Here is a 23,003-nt window from a genome sequence, read left to right on the forward strand (position 1 = left end):
CCTGTGCTCCGCAACGGGAGAGGCCACAACAGTGAGAGGCCCACGTATCGCAAAAAAAAAAAAAAAAAAAAAAAAGAATAGGCAAATTAACCTCTACTGACAGAAAATAGAAAGTGGTTATGTCGGTGTGCGCATATTTGTGTGAGAGGGGCTAAAGGTACTTTTGGTTGATGGACTGAAAAGAAATACAAATAAACTTTCTAGGTTGATGTAAATGTTCTATATCTTTGTTTTAGGTAGTGGCTTCATGGGTGAATATAGCTGTCAAAACTCATATTCTAAACATTTAATATTTGTGCACTTTATTGAATGTAAATTATAACAATTTAAAAGCAGCCTATAGTGATCAGGAAATAAGTAGTTATTAAAGGCAAGCCTTTGATGAGAATGGCAGAAATGAAGAACACAAAGATTGTGGGGTGGGTTTGCTCTTTACTACTGTATTAAGAGGCTCAAAGAAAAATGTGATGAGCTCAGAGGTCAGGAGAGCTTCTATGATTGCCTTAAAAACATACCTCTATAGGTTGCTAGGATGACATATCTAAATCAAATATGAATTCTGTGAAGAGCTGACTTACAAGGTAAGTTGAATAAACAGACTGACTAGGTGAAAAGATAAGGCAATGACTGAGAAGGAATTGGATCTTGAGAATTGTCGTGAAGCTGTTTGAGTAGACTTAGATAATTCTATCATCTTGATAGACAGACCCTAGAGAGCTTTTTGCTTTCTGAAAAACTCCTCCTTACCTGTCTTATAAGTCTGGTCTTGTCTTCTTTGAAGATTCTGAAATAACTTCATTTGAGGAATTTACCTTCCCATAACTCATTGTTATCATTTCTTTATACCTCTAGACCAGCACCATCCAGTAGAAATATAATGTGAGCCACATATGTAATTTTAAATTTTCTAGTAGCCACATTAAAGATAGTAAAAAAAATATTTAAAATTAAATTTTAATAATATATCATATTTAACTCAATATATTCAAAATACTGTCATTTCAACATGTAATCAATATAAAAATTATTAATGTATTCTGTATTCCTTTTTCATATGCAACATCAGTGTGTATTTTGCACACTGATATATCTCAGTTTGAACTAGTCACATTTTAAATGTTCAATAGCCATAGGTGGGTAGTGACCTCTGTATTCTCCATATTGGACCAGGGTTTCTTAATATCATCACTATCGACATTTAGACTGAATAACTCTTTTTATGTGCGGGCTGTCCTGTGCATTGTAGGCTGTTTAGCAGCATCCTTGGCCTCTATCCACTAGATGCTGGTAGTACCCCCCCAACACACACCTCCAGTTCTGACTCCAAAAAAGAATTTCAAGAACCACTGGTATCTGTCATACAGAGTGAAGTAAGTCAGAAGGAGAAAAACAAACACCATATGCTAACACATATATATGGAATCTAAGAAAAAAAAATGTCATGAAGAGACTAGGGGTAGCACGGGAATAAAACACAGACCTACTAAAGCATGGACTTGAGGATATGGGGAGGGGGAAGGGTAAGCTGTGACGAAGTGAGAGAGTGGCATGGACATATATACACTACCAAATGTAAAATAGATAGCTAGTGGGAAGCAGCCACATAGCACAGGGAGATAAGCTCAGTGCTTTGGGACCACCTAGAGGGTTGGGATAGGGAAGGTGGGAGGGAGGGAGACGCAAGAGGGAAGAAATATGGGAACATATGTATATGTATAACTGATTCACTTTGTTGTAAAGCAGAAACTAACACACCATTGTAAAACAGTTATACTCCAATAAAGATGTTAAAAAAAAAAAGAACCACTGGTATAGATCTACAGAGTTGGTAGATGTTCCTACCCAGTATATTCCAGGGCATAAGTAAAAAGTCTGGCCTAGGAAAAAGCTTTCACACTAAAAAATAGGCAAGATTTTGCTTATTCATATTGGCAGAAACCTATGGAATATGATAATGAATTCCAAGGGTGTTAGAACAGGGATGAAAGAATATAATTTTTGATGAGACAAAAATTTTTAATATGGATATACTTATTGGAGGCCATGGATTCATCATGCTTGCCTGAGCATCTGGGAGTTGTTCTAAAGGTTTTATTAGTTGGTTGGTTGAAACCTGGACTCAGTGGTGGCCTGCACTAAATAAAGTTGAGATGCTAGTAATCTCTCGATACATTTTAGAGGATTCATTTAAAAGACTTAGGGAGATAGGATGCTTGGAATGGATTTATCATTCCAGTCACCTATTCATTAGGTCAGTTATTCATCATGACCCAGTCACCTATCTCCATATATGTCCTGAGAAGGCCCAGAAGACCTTCTCTTCACTAATGCACTGAGAAAATAGGAGGAGAATGCCAAAATCCTTTGAAAGTACTGTAGCTTCTGTCCTCTAAGCACAGGGATGAAATTAGGAGATTATGCCATTGAATGGGATCCCCAATTCTCTAGTGGACATAATAGGATCCAAAAGTGGCAGAGACCAAATGACTGCACCTAACTATTAGAGATGAGGTAGTTGTGGTTACCATAATGGGCAGGAGCGCCAGAGTAGTAATCATAGTCATTTGACTAAGAGGGATCTTTAACAGTGGATAATTGATCATGGTATCCTTACAATGCAATGGATGGACAATCTGCTAGGATGCTAATTGATCTGTATAATGAAAAGTTGATAGATCTGATAAAGAGAGACTTTAGTGGAGACCTACAATATCTTGTCATTGGCTTCTTAACTCATGGCTATTAAAATAGGAACACCAGTTGGTAGCCCCTAGAATTGTCTTTTCTACAGAAATAGTAAGCCAAAGCAATACCATATACCTGGGGAAATTCTAGTGATTAGTGCCACCATCAAAGACTCGAAAAATGCAGGCTGATGATTCTCATCACACTAGCATTTAACCTGCCATTTGGCCTGTGTAGAAGATGAATGGGTCGCCTAAGATGAATGGGTCTACATCCAGATGTAGTCTTTTTATTACGTAAATAAGCACAATTCTTAACACCTAACATTCAGATATCACTCTAAAAAATGTCTTTTATTCATCCTAATATGCATGAAACAACTGAAGTTATTTACTTTCATTTGGAAGTGAGAGAATGGGGGAGAATGTATTGCTTTATGTAAGGGTTTTGTTAATTCTTTAGCTCCCTGTCATAATTTAGTGTGCAGGAACAGTGATGATTTCCTCACCTTATGGGACATCACTTTTGTCTACTACATTTATGATATTGTGCTGATAGGACCTAATGATCAGGAAATAGCACACACCATAGATGCCTTGTGTAGTAAATTGTCTTTCCCATAGATGCTATGGACCTTGACACTATCCCATTCAGAGGTGGAATGTTTTACTCTTTCCCTCAGATTTGGGCCGACCCTCTATTTTATTTTAGATAACAAAATGCAGCATGAGTGATTCTGTGTAACTTCTGTGGCCATAGAGCTGCAGCTTCTGCATTTGTTGTTTGCAACACTTACTCTTGGGATGCAGCTGCCATGAAAAAAGCTCAGTTCGGTCACATGGAGAGCCACATAGATAGAATGGAAGAGGTCCTGGCCTCCCGAGTGAACCCACCAAGTCACCAGACATAAATAAAGTCATCTTGGTTAGTCCAGCTTCAGAAGCAATCTGGTTTCAACTTGGTGAGAGACCCCAGCTATTGCCACATGAACCAAAAAAAAACACCCAGATGAACCCTGCCTGAACTTCTGAAAGAAGTTCAGAACAAATAAAACAGTTTTTGTTTCAATCCACTAAGTTCGATAAAATAACAAAAGGAAACCAAAACATACTGGAAAGAACACACGCAATTCAGAGTGGGGAAATGACAATTCAGGGTTCTGCTACCTTACTAAAATTTCTTGGGTCCAGTGGTCTGGGATATATTAGGTTACCCCCTCAATATTAAAGTTGTTTCAACTTGCATCCCCTTGGATCACGATGTTGGCTAGGGTCACTTATACAGCTGCATTCAGGGAACAAGGCTGTGGCTTGAAAGTCAACTGGCTCACAGATCTAGCACCTCAGGTGAGTGGCTCAAACAGCTGGGATCTGGATGGGTTTCCCTCTACAGCAGGGTAATTGGATTTCTTATATGGTACCTGGTTTCCAAGAGAGGAAAGCAGAACCTGCTAGGTCTCTCAAGGCCTAGGTCTGTAACTGGTCTAGGATCACTTTCACTACTCTATTGTTCAAATTCAAGAGGAGGGGAAACAGACTCAACTTGTGATGTGTGCACGGGGATGAGAAGAATTGTTTGTATGCCATTTTGGAAACAGTTTATTACACCACCAAACTTTTTTAAATTGCTTTTTTATTTTGCTAAGTATTGCTATTCATCCTGTATCTTTTAACTTTTTATTTCATTGTTTGCAATTTTTACATTCTAACATACACTTGTCATGAAGAAGAAAAACACAATTTTCATGCAACACTGCATTGTTGCATCTTACATACAAGTGTCCCACTAATGAGTTTAATTATTATTAGGCACTTGATATTTTAAATGCTTTGTATCGGAAGTTTGCACAACATGTCCTGTGGGCCAAATCTATCCTGGTACTTATTTTGTAAATAAAGTTTTGCTGGAGCACAGGGACTTCCCTGGTGGCACAGTGGTTAAGAATGTGCCTGCCAATGCAGGGGACACGGGTTTGAACCCTGGTCTGGGAAGATCCCACACGCTGTGGAGCAACTAAGCCTGTGTGCCACAACTATTGAGCCTGAGCTCTACAGCCTGTGAGCCACAACTACTGAGGCAGCATGCCCTAACTACTGAAGACACACGCCTACAGCCCATGCTCTGCAACAAGAGAAGCCACTTCAATGAGAAGCCCACACGCTGCAACAGAGTAGCCCCCACTCACGGCAACTAGAGAAAGCCCACATGCAGCAACGAAGACCCAATGCAGCCCAAAATAAATAAATAAATAAATATTTATTTTTAAAAAAAGTTTTATTGGAGCACAGCCAAGCCCTGTATTTATGTATCCTCTATGGCATCTTTTAAGCAACAGTGGCAGAGTTAAGTATGACAGAGGTTGTATAACCCACAGAATTTAAAATATTTACTGTGTGACCCTTTATAGAAAAAGTGTGCTGGTCTCTGCTTTAAATTATGCAGAAATCCTTGGTGGAATGTTTCACAGGTGGTCAAGTGTTTAATGATATTTGGGGAAATTGGGGATTTTGAATGTGCGGGAATGAACTGTTATTTTCCCATTTATGTAAAACTGGAATAAGGGATATTTCTATCCAAAAGTTCACTATCCAACAAGATTTCAGCAACAGATTAGATTTAGAGGATGAGGGATGCCATATTTACTTTACCTGGACAATTCAGTTAAATAAGTCAATTTGAGAATCTTATGTAATCATTTTGAGATTTGTGAATGTTTCCTCTTGAATGTCTTACACAGGTGGTAACTTATAATACCAATGCAATTTAATTAAGTATTTTTCTTAACAGCAGCCTAACTTTTGTGTACAATTATTTTTCTAATTATGGCAAGTTAGCAAGGTTAGCTAGAATCCTAGCTTAGTGCTAGAAAAATCCCAAGAATTATGTTCCTTGCCCCCAACTCAACTTGTCCTCTTCCTCTTTTCTTTTCTTTTTTTTTTTTTTTTGCAGATGAGAGGACTAGCCCAGAGAAGCTAGTTGACTTGCGGAAGGTTATGATCCATCAGTGAGAGTAGGTACGTAAATCCGCAGTTCCCAGTGCTTATTAACATTTGCATGTATGGAAGCTAATGTGTTGGGGAACTTTTTTTTTTCTTTTCACACACACACACACACACACACACACACACACACACACTTTATTTTATTTTTACAAGAGATAAACAAACTGGTTGGGGAACTTTTGCTGGACAATCATAGCGCTGGGGGAGGGGGGTGGCATGGGGGGAAGCATTGCTGGAATCATCAGTTGAAAATATTCTTTAGTGAAACCAATAAGACGTATGCCATGGTTAAACTGCTCAGTTGATGGCTGCTCTATTTGTGAACCTAATGTGACAGCCTACGATTTTGAACGTTAGGTTGAGGCGTTGGATAACTTTTTTTTTTTTTTTTTTTTTACTTTTCCAAATAGAATCTGGCCTTGTTCAGTTATAAACCATACCAGCTGGCTGTAGCACAGATACAAATAATTTGTGACCTGAAAGATGCCTTTGAGATGACCGTCCGGCTCCCCTCATTTAACAGGAGAAAATAGGCCCAAGGAAGGCTATCAAATGAACAGATTTTAGCTGTTTACATTTATAAAGAGCTTTCTTCCAGTCACGGTTGTCTTGGGTTTTTTCAAATCTCCTCCTTTAAAAAGCAAAAGCAGGACAGTTGCAGGCCAAGTGTCAGAAAATGGAATCCATCGGCCTTATTTCCCATTCTGGTTGAACTCAGTTTTGGTAACTGCACACAAACGCTACCCTTCTCGGAAAACAAACGGTTGCGGAGTCGGGGAAGTTCACTGGGAGAAGCAACGGAGAGACAAAGCTCCTCTCCCGGGCTCCACCCCCTCACTCCTGCCAATAGCAGCAGACGCCGGCGCTCGCTTTCCCGAGCTCGGCCAATTGGCTGCGCCGCTGCGAGCCCGACGGAAGGGGCGGGGCGGCCGTTGCCAGAGAAGCCACTTGCTGGTTACCAACTCCGCTTTGTCCCGCTTGCACCTTGTTGGGCATTCTGCCACCGCAAGCCGTTCTAGGAGTTCGCCTGCTTCCGGCGTCGAGTCCTTGCCTTCCTTCCTAGCTTTCACCTACTGCACTGCCCCCCGCGTCCCGCTCCGTTCTAGCCGACCCAGGGCTGGAGAACACAGGTATGCACACGGGCGACTTACACTAACATTCGCCGAGCGTCAGCCTTGGCAGCCCCGGCGGACCCCTTTCACAGCGGAGCGGCGGCGGGCTGACGTCACGGCGACGTACTGACGCAGCGGTAGGGATGTCGGCGTGCTTTTGGAGGGGGAGGCAGGCTTCCTCGGCTTGCATGGCCCAGGGTCAGTTACTGCGGGCAGCTCTGGGGGCGGGGCGGTGGCCACGGTGGGTCACGGAAGTGAGAGGCCCTCGCGTCCACCTAAAACTGACCTCAGCCGCTTTCTGCCTACACCATCCTCTCCCCCCAGACAGCCTGGGCTTGGGAAAGGCAGCGAGGAAGTGTGTGGTCCCTGGGACAGCAGGGCAGATCTTAGCCAAGGTGGGCATGTCCAGACCGGAGCCCTGACCCGGCCGGCGCCGGGCACTACATCGTTTCTTACCGAAATAGTGCTCTCTTACGTATACGGCTGGTTTTTAAATGCCCACCATATAATGTGCCAGACTCTGGTAAGCTCCGGGGCTCCTTAAGTAAAGAATACTCCAGGCCTCGGGAAATAATTCGTTCTCCAGGGTCCTAGAGTGCAGCCTTTATTCCTTTAAGTGTGTGGTTTGGGCAGGCCACTAACTGCCTTCAGCTTCTTTATCTGTAAAATGAGGAGGATAAGTCACTTTAGAGTGGTTGTAATAAAAGAAATTAAGTTAACCAGTGCCAGGTTTTGAGTAGGTGGTCAGTAAGTGATGCTTGTTTACTGAGGAAACCATAGCCAGACTTTGGCTGGTGTTGGGGATAAAGTCTACTGCAGAGACGAAGCTTCCCTATCACCTCACACATAGTAAGTAAGGTTTCAGGTGTTTTTGAATGAATGAGGTTCTTGGAGTAGCTTTAAGCACCACTTGGTTAGTTATGGTTAAAGGAATAGACTGCGGTAAGCCTGTTGGCTTTTAAAATGTGTTGATACCTTTCTGCTTTAATAAGATTGTCATGGCAATGTTTGTCATGGCCCTTAACTGCCAGGTATCCGTTTTTTGCTTCTCGTTTTCTTCTAACTTCACAATTGATGTGTATTCATAGGATAGTTTTTGCATTTCAAACACCCAGAGGTATGAGAAAGTGGCTTTGTCTGTATTGCTACTAATCACTGCTTAGTTTGTGCAAGTGACTGAGACCCAAGGAGCTGGGTATAGCAATGAGGTTGACAAGAAAACGTCTATCCCCTTGGGCACAGTTCTGTTGGAAGTCAATAATTGTTCTCCTGGGCTCTGGTTTAGTAGAACTCAGTCAATTTTTGACTACATTGAAAATGACTTGTAATAATTCTGCAAAGAATAGATTTTGAAAGGATTGTTTTGAAATTAAGAGTTGGTTCCATACAGATAACTCAGGCCTGCAAGTAATTTCAGGAATAGCGATTGACTCAGGATGATTTTTTTTTTTTAAGATGAAAAAAATTAAAGAGAAGGCCTGGTGGGAAAGCAGCTCCAACAGAGTGACCAAAGGGGTCCTAAATTAAACAAACAAAACCCCCCACCTGTAAGCGTTTCTACTTCATTCTGTTCAAACCTCACCACAGCTTTGGCTGGCAAAGCTTATTCTCAGTTTGTAGGAGAGAGAACCAAAGGGCTATTGAAGCTAAGGGTTGTCTCTGTCAGGTGGCTCATAAGAACTGTGAACTGATGAATCTGGCCCAGTTTTCTTGCTTTTTAATATGCTGCCTTTGGGTCATCAGGAATGGTTAATTATGTTCAGTCTATCTGTACTCTGAGAAGGAAGAAATAATACATACTTTTAAAAGATTTTCTTCAAACTGGTCTAAATTAATTTTTGTATTTAAAGGAATAAGTAATCATTTCCTGCAACTTAGACGTGGAGCAATCCATTCAGATGGTCATGGGTAAATGAGAGGTTACATTTGATCATTTCTTTCCATACTGATCTCTTGCTATTCCTGTATTCTAATTTCTTCATTGTTTTTCATGTTTTTTTTTTTTTAAATCACCAGTGGCAACAACTTTTGATTTCTTCAAAAATTTTTGTTGGAAAAGAATGTTGGAATTTCATCTCTCTTGGGACCCTAATAACCTGATCGCTGCTTCTCCTCTCCTCTCCTCCATATGCCTAGTCCATTTTCCAAAACACCACTGGACTTACCTTTTAAAGATGCACTTCTGATCTGTCATTCTCCTGCTTAAAATTATTTAATGGTCTGTCTTAACCTTTAGGAAAAAATTCAAGCTCTTGAGCTTGGTATACAGTGACTATTTTCACGTGTCCAGTCTCATCTTTTGCCACATGCCCTTTCAAATCATGTTCCTTCATGATTCCTTGTTCTTGCTGGTACTTTACCCACTATCCGGAATGCCTGTTTTCTGTTCCCTTTTGCCAAGCTCCAACTTGTTCTGCTGGACTCTACTGAGGATCCACCTCTGGGAAGTCTCCCAGGATCCTGCCAGTTGCTTTCGCAGTACCTGATGAGTCCCCATCATAGTCTTTAGCATACTGGATTTTAGTGGTCTGCTCACTGCTCTCTCTTTAGACTTGTTGTCTGTGCCTTCAAGAAGCTCAATCTTATTCATCCTTCATTTCCTTGTACAGAACAATTTTCATTTTTTTAAATATAAACTGAATTTATGAGTGTGCTGAAACACTCTTATAAAAGGGAAGTTTGTATGTTACTTTCAGCTGTGTAGATTCTTATATTTATATTTCAGTACCTGATGGCTTTTGGTTCAAAACTAAGTTCCACCACTTTCTTACTTGTGATCTGGTCAAGCTGCTTTCTAAAACTTGGATTCTTCAGTGGGCAGCCTTTGGATGATAATAGCAACAGTGTAGGTTTTTGGTCAGTGCATGCTATTAATAAACGGCAGCATATCCTCATGCTGTCCTCGTGTTGAAGGGAAGGAAAATGTTTTATGTTTATCTGATAAAGGATGCTGACTGTTGGGGTTAGACAATGTTCTGAACATCTTTGGTCCTGTCTTCTGGATAACTAGGTTCTCTGTGGGGCTTCCTCTCAAAAGTATTTCAGTTTGAACAATAAATTATTTGGTGACCCTAACTTGTATATTGGAACCTAACCTATGCCTCTGATTGATTAATTTTTGAGGGTAGATGGTGATGGGTATATTTGCCCTCACAGATTTAGTAGCAAGTTTAAAGAAGAACTAAAATATTACCATTTATGGAGCAATTAAATTCTAAACTGTATGATTCTGAGAATATTATTAGATGTTTAGGATTCTTGGCGGACTGGATCAGTCAGAGGAACAGTTTGAGAAGGAGGGAGGACTTGGGCCTTGAAAGTATGTATGTATCCTTTATTTACAAATCAGTCACTCTTCCTGTCAACTTTTTTCCCTGTATTATCCAATCTGCAACCCTTTTATTCTTAAATTCCTTTATTCATTGGACAGAAGCATTAGCTAATTACTTTTCAAAGTTAATCTCTCTATATCAGAAAATGTTTTTTCCAGTTTTGATAGCCTTTACTGATAAGATCAGTTTTCCACTTCTGGTTATTTTTACTCTGCCTACTTCCAAATTTTGTATACCTTTTTTTTTTCACTATGGAGTCCAAAAAGGCATACAGTTACTTCTCTAGTAAACTTTTGACTCGTGTTTAGAGTAGTGTGGGAAATTAGCAACATTCCTCTATCTACTTGGTATTCTTTGCTGAATATTTCATAGTGAAATTTTCAGTATAAGCTGTGTGCTTTTGTTTGAAGCCAGTGGGAACTAGTTTTCCAAGGATTAGTGTTTGGCAAAACAAATTGAAATCTGCAAGATTCATATGCTAGTCTCTTTAGAGAGATTAGTTTTGAATACATACTTGGAGCTGATTAGTTTACGTAGAACAATCTAGGTGCTGCTGAAGGTCATGGACTGTGATCCTTTCTTTTCTCTCACCATGGCCAGCATCATGGTCCCTGAACAGCCATCCCTCAAATGCTTGTTGCTGGCCAAAATGGAACATAGTTTAGTGAGTGTAGCTGGATCAGCATAAACCCGTGACCACACCTGGAAAAAGCTTTAAGTACATGCCTTTTGGGTAGGGGACTGATAAAGTCATTTCTATATAGGAAATTTAATTCTTTAAACATTAAAAATATTTTAAATTGTTATTCTTTAGGGATTTGATCATTAAGTTTGTGTGCAGAATATGTGTCTTTGTTTCACCACTAACAAGTTATACAAAAGTATAATACATTTGTAAATTGACAGTTTATTCTACATAATTGAAAACATTTACTTGAGAAATATCTGCTTTTCCACGCAAAAATACATTTGGTCTCCCAAAATGATAGCATTTTTTATAAAGGCAGGATTTTTTTTGCTAAAGAAAATTATTACATTGTTCAGCACACATATGTTTTTGGTTAAAGTATTGTCACAACACAAAAATAGTGGAGTACCTTGGAGCCTCTCAACAATATTTAGCCTATATTCATTTCTAGATTGTGAGAATATGATAGTTGATAATTTCTATGCAAATATTTGAGACATACCCAGTTCTCTTTCACGTTTTGAGAAATCAGTAATGAAGGTAACATATTAGAATGTTGGGCTAAAAGTCATTCTAAAAATCCCTATTTTTATAATATGTTAGTTTTATTTGTTTACCCTTTAAGATGAGATACAATTACTTATGTTGTATGATTTTATCATGTGACAAAACTTATAGAAAAATTATATAAATAGCTGCCAGTAGCCCACAAAGCCAAGCAAGAACTCATTTAAAGTACTGATACCAAACTGAATCTTACCTCATAAAATGTTTTCAATAAATTGAAGATCTCTACCCTCTTACACTGATTTGTGAACTTCTATTTTAAATATATGAACTATTTTTCTTTTAATGATCCCTGAAAAGATAAGTAAAAAAGCAGCAGTCATTTGTTTTTTTCTTTTTTGTGGTACGCGGGCCTCACTGTTGTGGCCTCTCCCGTTGCAGAGCACAGGTTCCGGACGCGCAGGCTCAGTGGCCATGGTTCACGGGCCCAGCCGCTCTGCGGCAGGTGGGATCTTCCCAGACCAGGGCACGAACCCGTGTCTTTTGCATTGGCAGGCGGATTCTCAACCACTGCGCCACCAGGGAAGCCCCAAAGCAGCAGTCTTTATTCATCTTATTCATTAATTGCTCTAAGCCTTGAGTCCTCTCCTTGAAATATTGCTTAGCTTTTACAAGGCTTATAGGTGCTGATGATTCCAATAAATAAGACATTCTTGGGGCTTCCCTGGTGGCGCAGTGGTTGAGAGTCCGCCTGCCGATGCAGGGGATACGGGTTCGTGCCCCGGTCTGGGAAGATCCCACATGCCGTGGAGCGGCTGGGCCCGTGAGCCATGGCCGCTGAGCCTGCGCGTCTGGACCCTGTGCTCCACAACGGGAGAGGCCACAACAGTGGGAGCCCCATGTACCACAAAAAAAAAAAAAAAAAAAAAAAAAAGACATTCTTTTTTGAGATTCAATTGTACAGAGAGACGAATATTTAAACAAGTGAATGGACAAAAGATAAGTACCAAAACTGAACAAATCAGTAGATGATAATTTTCTTGATGGCAGTGACTTATCCAATCATATTCTTCTTCACCTTTAGGTTTGGTTTTTCATTTGATTTTGTGTATCCATATGTTTTTAATTTTTCTGGGCTACCAATAGCTCAAAATGTTGTTATGTCCTAATAACAGATGCATGTTTGCAGCATTCAGGTAGATCATCTTAGACTATATGTATCTTATTCAACATTTCCATTTTGATATGAGTTGCTAGTATTGAAAAAATATGAGGATGCTTTTCACTGATCTATATTCTAAATATTTATCTTTCTGGTATATAGAACCTTTGGACAAAAAAAATAGATAAATTTTTACAGACATTTGAAAGGATTTCTGAATTGCTAATTAAATATAGTGAATAATTTTCAACCTTTAATTTCACATCTACTTAAAGTATTGAAAATTCTTGAACATATGTATTTTATGATACAGATAAATAAAAATAAATTACAACGAAGTAAAATATCTCTGAAAAAATGCAGAAAACCTTAAATATGACATTTGATTTTGTATAAACAAATTAAAGTCAGGGAGACACATTTCCATATATTAGATTTGAAAAAATACAGCCTTAATGATTGCCAAAGCACTAACTCATTACTTAAAATGGAATCGTTTTTAAGAAATCCATAAATATTCACGTATTAAAAATGACATCTCCAAGTTTGAGAGAAAACAATTAGATTATTTAGTAAAACTTAGAAGTAATGTCATCTGTCCATTCATTATCACCAAAGAATATCCTAGATTGAGCTTTTCTTAAAAATATGATTTATTTATAGGAATAAATGAATTTAATATTGAAAAGTCTACTTAAAAAAATAACATCTTCTGTGTAGCTATTGTTGCCAAATACTTTGAAAAGTATCTTAAATTTTTACTGTTACAGGCATGAATAACATACATTTCCTATTGGATAAATCTAATGCAACTGAGAATGACAGTTATTCTGTGGTTTTTATATCCATTTTCTAGTCCAATTGGATTAGGATATTATTATAATACTTCAAGAAATATACTAATAATTTCTACATTCTTGTGAGTATGTAGAAAATAGTGGGCCTTTTGGAAACTGTGTATGGAAGTTGGCAATTGTTGAATGATTATGCTATGCAATTTTGATACTATTTTGAATTAGTATCACAATGAGTAGCAGTTATAATTTCAAATTTGTCTGTGAAATATGATTCTTTTACAGATCTTTAGGATTTTTATCTTATTGGGTAATAGCAGAAAAAAATCTACTGAAATGATGTTTAGTAATTAAAATATTTCCTAGATTTCAGCTTATGTGGAGAACTTGTTGTGGAAGCCACCTATAAATCCATTTACCAATTTATGGAGAAGCCTGCAAATGATGGAAGTCATTCAGAAGAACTCTTTTCCCATTTTAAAAGTATACCAGAGAAAGAACATTTACCACGGCATGCCAGTGAAAGTCATCTCAGCTGGTATTCTCAACAATAGCAGGGGATATCTTAATTTTTTAATTTCAGGGTTTCATGTTTTGTCCATACTGTAAATTATTTGAATCAAATACAGCATTCTTTCAAGAATATCATCTAACATCCTAGTAATTTATATTTATTTAATCTGATTACAGATGTACTCCTTTAGCAGAATTTGCCTAGTTATTTTGGAATTTTAATGAAAGCAATTAAAAATGAAAACCTTACCTATAAAAAAATTTGTAAAGTATATATCTTTTTAACTAATGTAAATGAAAATATAAATACTATGGAATATTGGAAATATGGTTAATGAGTACTAATTCACTGTCATTTGAGATATTGCTATCTAACAAATACGTGTCATATTTTGCTTCTTTAGTATGGAGAGTGCACTTGTTATTTGTATGACTCATTGCTCCCCAAAATGACAGTCTTAAAATACCGTGCTTGTTGCTATGGATAGTATAGTCCAACTTCTAGTTTAGCTTAAATGAAATGATGTTTGGTCATATATAATCATTCTTGACTTTCTGTACATGGTTTTTAATAATGATGACTGTCTTTTGTAGCAAGCATCTTCATTGGGCCCATCATTTTAAAACATCTGAAGTTGTGCTTAAGAATACAGTCTACTTCTTGGAGACATAGCCTCTAAGATGCCATTCATTGTTGCTGAGCCATTACATTATGATCCATAAAAGAAAAAAGGTGTCAATTAAAGAAAGACACAATGCTTTCTTGTTGCCTTGAATTTTATTTATAAATATTGAAAAAGCTCCTTCAAACTTATACATAGATTTTTAGTCCAAATAACTCTGCGCTTATATAAAAATAAAATGTGAATGAAACAAAGTAGGTAAGGTATTCTTAAAACTTCTTTATACTCAAAGTCCAACTCTTATGAGTCACTTTTTGACTCAGAGTTATCCTTGCTATTAAGAGTATTGGTGATATGTACTGGTGTTTCTTAGGAGCATCTATAATTGAAATGAAATTTATTGGTGATGGGCTCTTACAATATACAGCAAGCCTACCTTGGGGTCTTGCTTCTAGAATGTTGCTAAACATTCCTACTTCAACAACTCCTCCAATCCCTCTCTATGACCCTTTGTTATTACGGGTTAAAAAAGTGCTGTACCCCATCTCTGGGATATTTTTCAAAACCTTGGATGCTCATTCTGTAAGTTCTGGACCTGTATAGGAAAGACAGCTCAGGACTGCTTCCAGACTGACAGAGATTGTAAGAAGCATCCCAATTTCAGGATGTAAAAATGTGAGCCCCCATACCCAAAAATGTATCTTACAGTGATACACAGTAATGTCTGTGTAAAACGTAATCAAGAAAGCAAATATTATCAGTTTTGTTTTGAATGATAATAATGTTTTATAAAGCCAAATGTGAAGGATTTTTAGATATCTGGAGAGGTTTAGTTTTTTGTGTTCCACTTGTTTAGCTTACACATTTTTCTGAAGGAATTTTTTTGGTGAAAAACAAGTTTCAAGAAAGCATTTTGGAATAAGGTCTAGGAAGGCAAATCTTTTGGCTTTGGAGTAAGGGAGAAGGAAGGGAAGAAAAAAAGACACGAACACATTCACACAAATCATTTTACAAACCAAAGAAGAGATGTTCAATAATTATAAGATAGCACAGGGATACATTGCTGTTGGTAGTCTTTGTGTTTTACATATCTTAACATTTTAAAAACTGTCTTTCCATGTATAGTTAAGTGTAGAAAAAATGGAAGTACAGAAAAAATTCATTTTCAGTGACAATTAACTGTTATATTTTGCAGAGCAATTTATGGAACTGTAGTATTTAATCATGCTATGCTCTGTTTGCATCAAAAGCATAACTAGTTTATGTAACAGCTTTAACTTAAATTTTATTTGTGCATGTCTAATTAGCCTAAAGCAGGACATCCTAAATGAGAAGACCAAATTGGAAGCAACATTTAAGGAAGCCGAGTTAGCAACTTGTTCTGTAGAATTACTTTTGCCATTATTTAAGGACACCATTGAAGAGATTAGTTTTGAAAATGTGAGTACTTGCCTAGTGAATGTGTAATAAAATGAGAATCTAGGATAATACTCAGAATGCATTAACTGAGGTCTCATATCTTGTAGTAGTTATGCTCACATACTGGTATTTGATATAAAAAATGCAGGTTTATTAGTGTTCTTCATTCCTATGTCATTAATTGCAATTCTTTTCCTCAAAGATAATCTCAGGCATGTACTTGATGAGATGCTAAGATAGAAAGTACCTTGGTGCTTGACTAGAAAGTACCTTGGTGCTTGCCTTACCTGAGTTGGAACTACAGTCATCTTTTCTCTAGAGTGAATTTAAAATATTCTTCACTCTCACTCTTCACTTTCACTCTTGAAAGATGAAATATATTTTCTATAGTATTGTGTGGAATAAAACCTCTATTCTAAAAGTTCATTGTACTAAAGTTTGAGTTAAGGACAAAAAAATAGATTGTATTCTATTAGTTTTATTAAAATAAATGCCTGAAATACTTTAGGGTTTAAGCCCTTATTTTGATTTCATTTTACTTTAGAGCCATGTAACGTATACTATTTACTGCTGAAAAACTTGGCATATCTTACTACTACTCTGTGCAAAAAAATGATTTTATTACTAGGAAAAAGTATTCTTTGATAATAGTAGTATTATATTTTAGAGTGTCTTAATGCTATGTCTTAAAATGTGTGTGTGCTTCTTATATTTTGTCAGACTGATCTTTCTGCATCCAATTTGAAGATTTCTAAACAGAAGGATATATTAAGAAAAGAATTAGACACTTTTAAACATTTAAAACAAACTTTAGAACATCTTCTTAGAAAGACAGAACACCAACAAGTAAGAAATACTAAGCACTATTTTAATAGTGATATTTCTCACTTGAAGGGTATATTACTTCTTGAACTGTAGAAATTAAAATATTGGTATATTTGAAATGGAAATGATTCTTGAATTTTTGTTTGAAATGGCAATCATTAAAAAAAAAGAAATGGCAATCATTAACCCCCATTTTCAATGTTTCTTAAATAATTTTACATGAAAGCAGCATATTTTTATAGAAAATATATTATTTTCAATCTCAAAAACTTTCTATTTGTTATACTTCATTTCAGTTGATTACTATAAAATACTCTTAGGATTTAAGACCTTGTGTACATTGTATTTATACATTCATATATTCCTTTTTTAACAGTTTCACTGAGATATAATTTACATACCATACAGTTCACCAGTTTAAAGTATGCAATTCAGTGATTTTTAGTATATTCACAGAATTGTGTAGCCATCACCACTATCAACCTTCGAGCATTTTCATCACTACAAAAAGAAACCCATCCCCACTACCCCTCTTTAGCCCATTATCTACTTTTTCTCTATCTATGGATTTGCTGATTTCAGATATTTCATGTAAATGAAGTCATACAGTATGTATGACCCTCAAAATGAATAAACATTTTTCATTCTCATTTAAAATATCTACATGGAATTCTGTTATTGATTTGCTGGAATTAAAAAAAAAATTTTTTTAATTTTTGCCTGTGTTGGGTCTTCATTTCTGTGCGAGGGCTTTCTCTAGTCGCGGCAAGCTGGGGCCACTCTTCATCGCGGTGCGCGGGCCTCTCACTATCGCGGCCTCTTGTTGCGGAGCACAGGCTCCAGACGCGCAGGCTCAGTAGTTGTGGCTCACGGGCCTAGTTGCTCCGCAGCATGTGGGATCTTTCCAGACTAGGGCTTGAACCCGTGTCCCCTGCATTAGCAGGCAGATTCTCAACCACTGCGCCACCAGGGAAGCGCCCTGCTGTAATTCTTTAAAACATTTCTTTTTGCTAGACTTTAGGCTGTTTATAATTTTTACCTGTTTACAGTCAGCATTGTAAGCCTCCTTTGTATACAAGATTTTTATTTTGCTTGTACTTTATGAGGCATTATTTAGAAATTAATTTAGTAAATTAACTGATTTCATAAATTGTGGATAAAAATTGATTTGGAACACTGAAGCAAAAATCTTTCTGATGGTTAACTTTTTAAAAAACTGAACTATGCATAGTAGTTGTCCATATTAATTTATAAAGTGATGCTTATTCCATTTTCTACTCTTTTATGTAGTTAAATATAGTTTGTGAACACTGATTTACAACTTCTTTTTTCCACAGAGAGGGGAGAGTTTATCCAGCTTGTTAGAGAAGCTAGCTGATACTGAAAGTGAAAACACTGTAAGTCTTTTTAGACTTGGTGTCTATTTTTCTGATATTTTTTGTATGTATGCTGGTTGGTTTTATAAAATTAGCCAACATTATCCAAGTTGTGATATTTCTAACTTTTACATTATATTTGCTGAAGAATCTTAAGACGAAGGTACTTGAAAAGGAGACCTATATTCAAGAACTTTCTTGTTTGTTTCAGAATGAAAAGGTAAGCAAATTTTGAGCAAATTCATCAAATTTTCTTACTATTGACTTCCTCTTTCTCTTCTTTCCATCCTGGCCCCCATATCCTCATAAATACATATAGAAAGATTTTTAGATTATTTGGACATTTTTACAAGTTTTATGCATCACATATAATATCTTAATTTTTTAGAGTTTTTTTTTTCATTTTAGATTTTTGTGGTATTTCATTCAGGGTACTTGGCCTAAGTCAGGGACCTATGTATAAATATATATTTCAATTTTAGTATAAATTAAGGAATTTCTGTGTTTGTAGGAGCATTTTAGACATACCCATAATTTTACTTAGAAGGATAGATAGGAACTTTTAAAAAGAGATAATTAGGACTTACTAAATAAAAAAAGGGGAGGAGAAAACATCCCCCTGGTTTTATATAAAATCCATTTGTAATTGGGGAAGTGTTGTACTTTGCTCTTTAGCAACTTTTTAGATCATGTCTAAGTACCGTAAAGTTTAATATTGTGAAGAAATACATCAAATAACACATTTTTGCTTTGTTTTGTTTTCTCTTATAGGCAAATGCTTTGAAAGCAAGCCGTTTTTCACAATCAGTAAAAGTAGTACATGAACGACTGCAGCTCCAAATTCATAAAAAGGAAGCAGAGAATGATAAATTAAAAGAACACATAAAGGTTATAAATATTTACCCATTTTTATAGTTTAATTGATAAAAGTAATGGACAACAATAAAGTCTTTCCTTAATTCTGGAATTTAGTGGTTTTGAAAGAATTCAATTTAAATGTTGCCATGGGAAGTACATATTTGAGGTAAATCTTAAGATTTCTGGTCTGTCTAAAGATTTGGCTCCAAATACCAATATATAAAAAAAAATGCTGTGACTTTTTAGTACCAATCTGGGAAGGATTTATAAAGCTCGAATTACTTAAAAAATCTCTCCTATTATCAGTTAATTTATGTTTATTTGGAAAATTTGTTAAATATAAAAGAGAAAATTAAAATACTGAAACCATTAATATTTGGTATATAGTATTTAGTCTTTTATGCATCTATACATATACATACATACTCTCACATGTATTTAGTAAGCAGACAATATACTAATGGTAATAATGTTAAGATCAGTTAACCTAGCCTTGGTGTTTAGATAATTGAGTACCTTCCTTGTTACACAGTTTAGCAGGATAATTAAGAGGAATTTTCTGGTTTAAACTGAGCAGTTTAAATATTCTTGTGGAAGTCTCACAGTCACTTTGAGATGAGAGTTTGAGGTTGCTGTGGTATGACACAAGCTAACTGGATCTACTGTTGTTATTTTTGCCAACGAAAAAGAAGCAGTGTTCTCACTTTTGGAAGAAGTGTGTAAAGACAAACCTCACTGAGCGTGAGGACTTCTGTGTTAAATTTCTGTTTGCTTTTATCCTCCTGAATCATGACAGATGTCTGCAGTCCAGGCACATGTTTCAAGACTGCATATGGGGAGTTGTTTATTTTTTCTTCAATGCCAAAAAACCTTTGCCCATCAAAGGGACAGGCTTAAGCAGGCTTATGTGGGATATAAATTTTGTCTTTTGTCTGCCTACAGGTGCTTTTAAGCACTTTCCTGGGAAGATTCCCTGTGTTTTTTGCATCGGTGTCCTAGGGCACTACAGATGAACTAGAGTTGAAATTACCTTGCTTTGTCATGGTAAATACAAGAGAATACATGTAATTTAACATCTCAGATCATATACTTCAGTTTTTCTTACTTACACAACTTTAAATTTTGTCCTCAAATAACAGTTGAGGAAGTTCTTGAAAATATTTTCTTCAGTTTAAAAATGAAATATTAAATAACTTTTAAAAGTTAAGTTTAACAGTTCCTTTTTAGATAATTAGGAGAGTGAATATAAGGCTAAAATCCTAAGTTTTGCCATGATATTCACCTGTCTAATACTTTGAGTTCACATTCCCATACAAAATGCTACTGTTTAGAAATGATTAGAAGAAGTTGTGTTAGGTCATGGATTTTTTTTTTGCATTCCTTCTAACACCCAGTTTTGGAATTTATTTAGGTTTAACAAGTTTTGTTTTTCTTTAAGACTACAAACACAATGAACTAACTTAGTTTAGCAATATAAATTTCATTTTTTTAGTATTGTTGATGACTCAAAAATTGTATTGGGTCTTTTAAAAGTTTTAATTACATTATAATTCTCTGAGAACTACCCCAAAGGTACTTTGAACTCATTTTTCTTCCTAGATCTTTAAACTATAGTAATTAGAGTTAGAATATTTTCACATTTTAGAAGAGACAGAAAATAATTATCTTTATAATATGCTGCAAATATAATTCTTTGGAAATAGGAAACGGCAAATAGTTGACTCTGAATATACGTCCATTCATTTGGCAAATGACTGTAAAGGGGTTATTTTGAAACTATAAAAATAATTTGATAGTTTCAGCACACTTCCTAATAGTGTTCAGGCATGGGATTTGATAAATCTAGTGGGAAAGTCGTGACTGGAGCCTTGTTCAAAAAAATTTATTTCACCTTTAGTGATAAAGGTTTTTTAACTGAAAGCGTAACTGTTATTCATTATGTGATGATGACACCCTGCGGTTTTTTAGAGGAATGACAGCTGTATTTCTTGGGTTGGTGGAGAGGGTTCTTCGCTTCTCTTAAGTAGACTTTATATACTTATTTTAAATGTTCTGGCCTTCCCTGGTGGCGCAGTGGTTGAGAATCCGCCTGCCAATGCAGGGGACACGGGTTCGTGCCCCAGTCCAGGAAGATCTCGCATGCCGCGGAGCGGCTGGGCCCGTGAGCCATGGCCGCTGAGCCTGAGCGTCCGCAACGAGAGAGACCACAACAGTGAGAGGCCCGCGTACCACAAAGAAAAAGAGTTTTCCCAACTACGTATTAAAACGTTTCGTGGGATTTTTTAGTTTAGATAGATTTTTAAAGACAATTTAGGAATATTTTGCTTCTTCTCAAGTTACTTTTCAAAGAGATCGAGTCTTTAGATCTTGTTTAAGATGTACTTCTATTTTTAATTAAATTTAATTTTTTTGACATCTTTATTGGAGTATAATTGCTTTACAATGCTGTGTTAGTTTCTCCTTTATAACAAAGTGAAATCAGCTATACATATACATATATCCCCATATCCCCTCCCTCTTGCGTCTCCCTCCCACCCTCCCTATCCCACGCCTCTAGGTGGTCACAAAGCACCGAGCTGATCTCCCTGTGCTATGCGGCTGCTTCCCACTAGCTATCTGTTTTACATTTGGTAGTATATATATGTCCATGCCACTCTCTCACTTCGTCCCAGCTTACCCTTCCCCCGCCCCATGTACTCAAGTCCATTCTCTACATCTGCATCTTTATTCCTGTCCTGCACCTAGGTTCTTCAGAACCTTTTTTTTTAGATTCCATACATATGTGTTAGCATAAGGTATTTGTTTTTCTTACTTCACTCTCTAGGACAGACTGTAGGTCTATCCACCTCACTACAAATAACTCAATTTTGTTTCTTTTTATGGTTGAGTAATATTCCATTGTATATATGTGCCACATCTTCTTTATCCATTCATCTGTTGATGGACACTTAGGTTGCTTCCATGTCCTGGCTATTGTAAATAGTGCTGCAGTGAACGCTGGGGTACATGTATCTTTTCAAATTATGGTGTTCACAGGGCATATGCCCAGTAGTGGGATTTCTGGGTCGTATGGTAGTTCTATTTTTAGTTTTTTAAGGAACCTCCATACTGTTGTCCATAGTGGCTGTATCAATTTACATTCCCATCAACGGTGCAAGAGGGTTCCCTTTTCTCCACACCCTCTCCAGCATTTATTGTTTGTAGATTTTTTGATGATGGCCATTCTGACTGGAGTGAGGTGATACTTCATTGTAGTTTTGATTTGCATATACTTCTTAATCTCAATTTTAGTGGAAATTAAGCATACTTTTTGTTGATCAAAAAGTAGAAAAGCTCCATCTTTTACTGTGAGTCCTTTAATTTTTTTTTTATTAAAATGTCCAAGGAATGGAAGACTAAAACTTAAATTCTGTAATAATTTTACATTCTTTTCAGAATTACACAACTTTAAAAAAATATAAAAGCATTAAAATCTTAAATCTTTAAAGTCTTAGTTAGTACTCAAATACTTTTAAATAGAAAGTCTTAAGATAATTTGAAGTGAAAACTTGAGAGTTATCACACTAAACATATCCATCTTTCACCCAACCTAATGTTCTGTGTCTAGTTATATCCTCAAGAAATATGTAAGGAAATAGTCATGTCAATTAACACTATCAAATTCAATGGATAGAAACATCTTTTTACCCCTTTTTTAATCCTAACTTTTTTTATCCCAACTCTTATTGAACCCTGTGTGGTTTTAGAATAATAACTTCCACAAACTTACTACTTATTAGGCAAAGTAGTACTTTTATTGTCCTTGATGTTAACACTTTCAAATGTCAAAGCATGCTCCTTAATTCTAGTAAATTAAAATTTGGTAAATAAATTTATGTTTATTTCATCTATACTCCTCATGATCTATAGATTTTGATCATATATCCTTTAAGCATTTATTATTTTAACTAAAGAGTCCTAATATATTTGGGGAGCTACTGATTCCTTTGAGCTTTATGTACCTGTTTGAATTGTCTCCAGCTAAATTATGTTTTTTTGATTTGCAGTACCTAGTACTATGTATAATCTAGATGGGAAATTTTTTAAAATTCTAGTTAATCAAAAAAG

The 23,003-nt window shown here is 36.4% G+C and overlaps 1 protein-coding gene across 27 annotated transcripts in view; it reads left to right on the forward strand.

Annotated features, from left to right (window-relative positions):
• ODF2L (outer dense fiber of sperm tails 2 like) overlaps positions 1-23,003 on the forward strand; it is a 339,482-nt gene that overhangs the window by 296,109 nt on the left and 20,370 nt on the right. For 15 of the 27 annotated variants that reach the window (XM_067043211.1, XM_067043192.1, XM_067043219.1 and 12 more), the window contains 7 exons: positions 5,635-5,699; positions 13,649-13,820; positions 15,726-15,858; positions 16,558-16,683; positions 18,000-18,059; positions 18,187-18,258; positions 18,810-18,926. In XM_067043211.1, coding sequence (XP_066899312.1) covers positions 13,708-13,820; positions 15,726-15,858; positions 16,558-16,683; positions 18,000-18,059; positions 18,187-18,258; positions 18,810-18,926 — 621 coding nt within the window. In that variant the 5' untranslated portion in view covers positions 5,635-5,699; positions 13,649-13,707. Of the gene's footprint in view, positions 1-5,634; positions 5,700-6,097; positions 6,818-6,906; positions 7,323-13,648; positions 13,821-15,725; positions 15,859-16,557; positions 16,684-17,999; positions 18,060-18,186; positions 18,259-18,809; positions 18,927-23,003 lie in introns of those variants that run through there. The other 12 variants (XM_067043246.1, XM_067043195.1, XM_067043170.1 and 9 more) reach the window with 10 other exon arrangements.

Source organism: Kogia breviceps, chromosome 1 (assembly GCF_026419965.1).
Source record: "Kogia breviceps isolate mKogBre1 chromosome 1, mKogBre1 haplotype 1, whole genome shotgun sequence".
NCBI classification, from domain to species: domain Eukaryota; kingdom Metazoa; phylum Chordata; class Mammalia; order Artiodactyla; family Physeteridae; genus Kogia; species Kogia breviceps.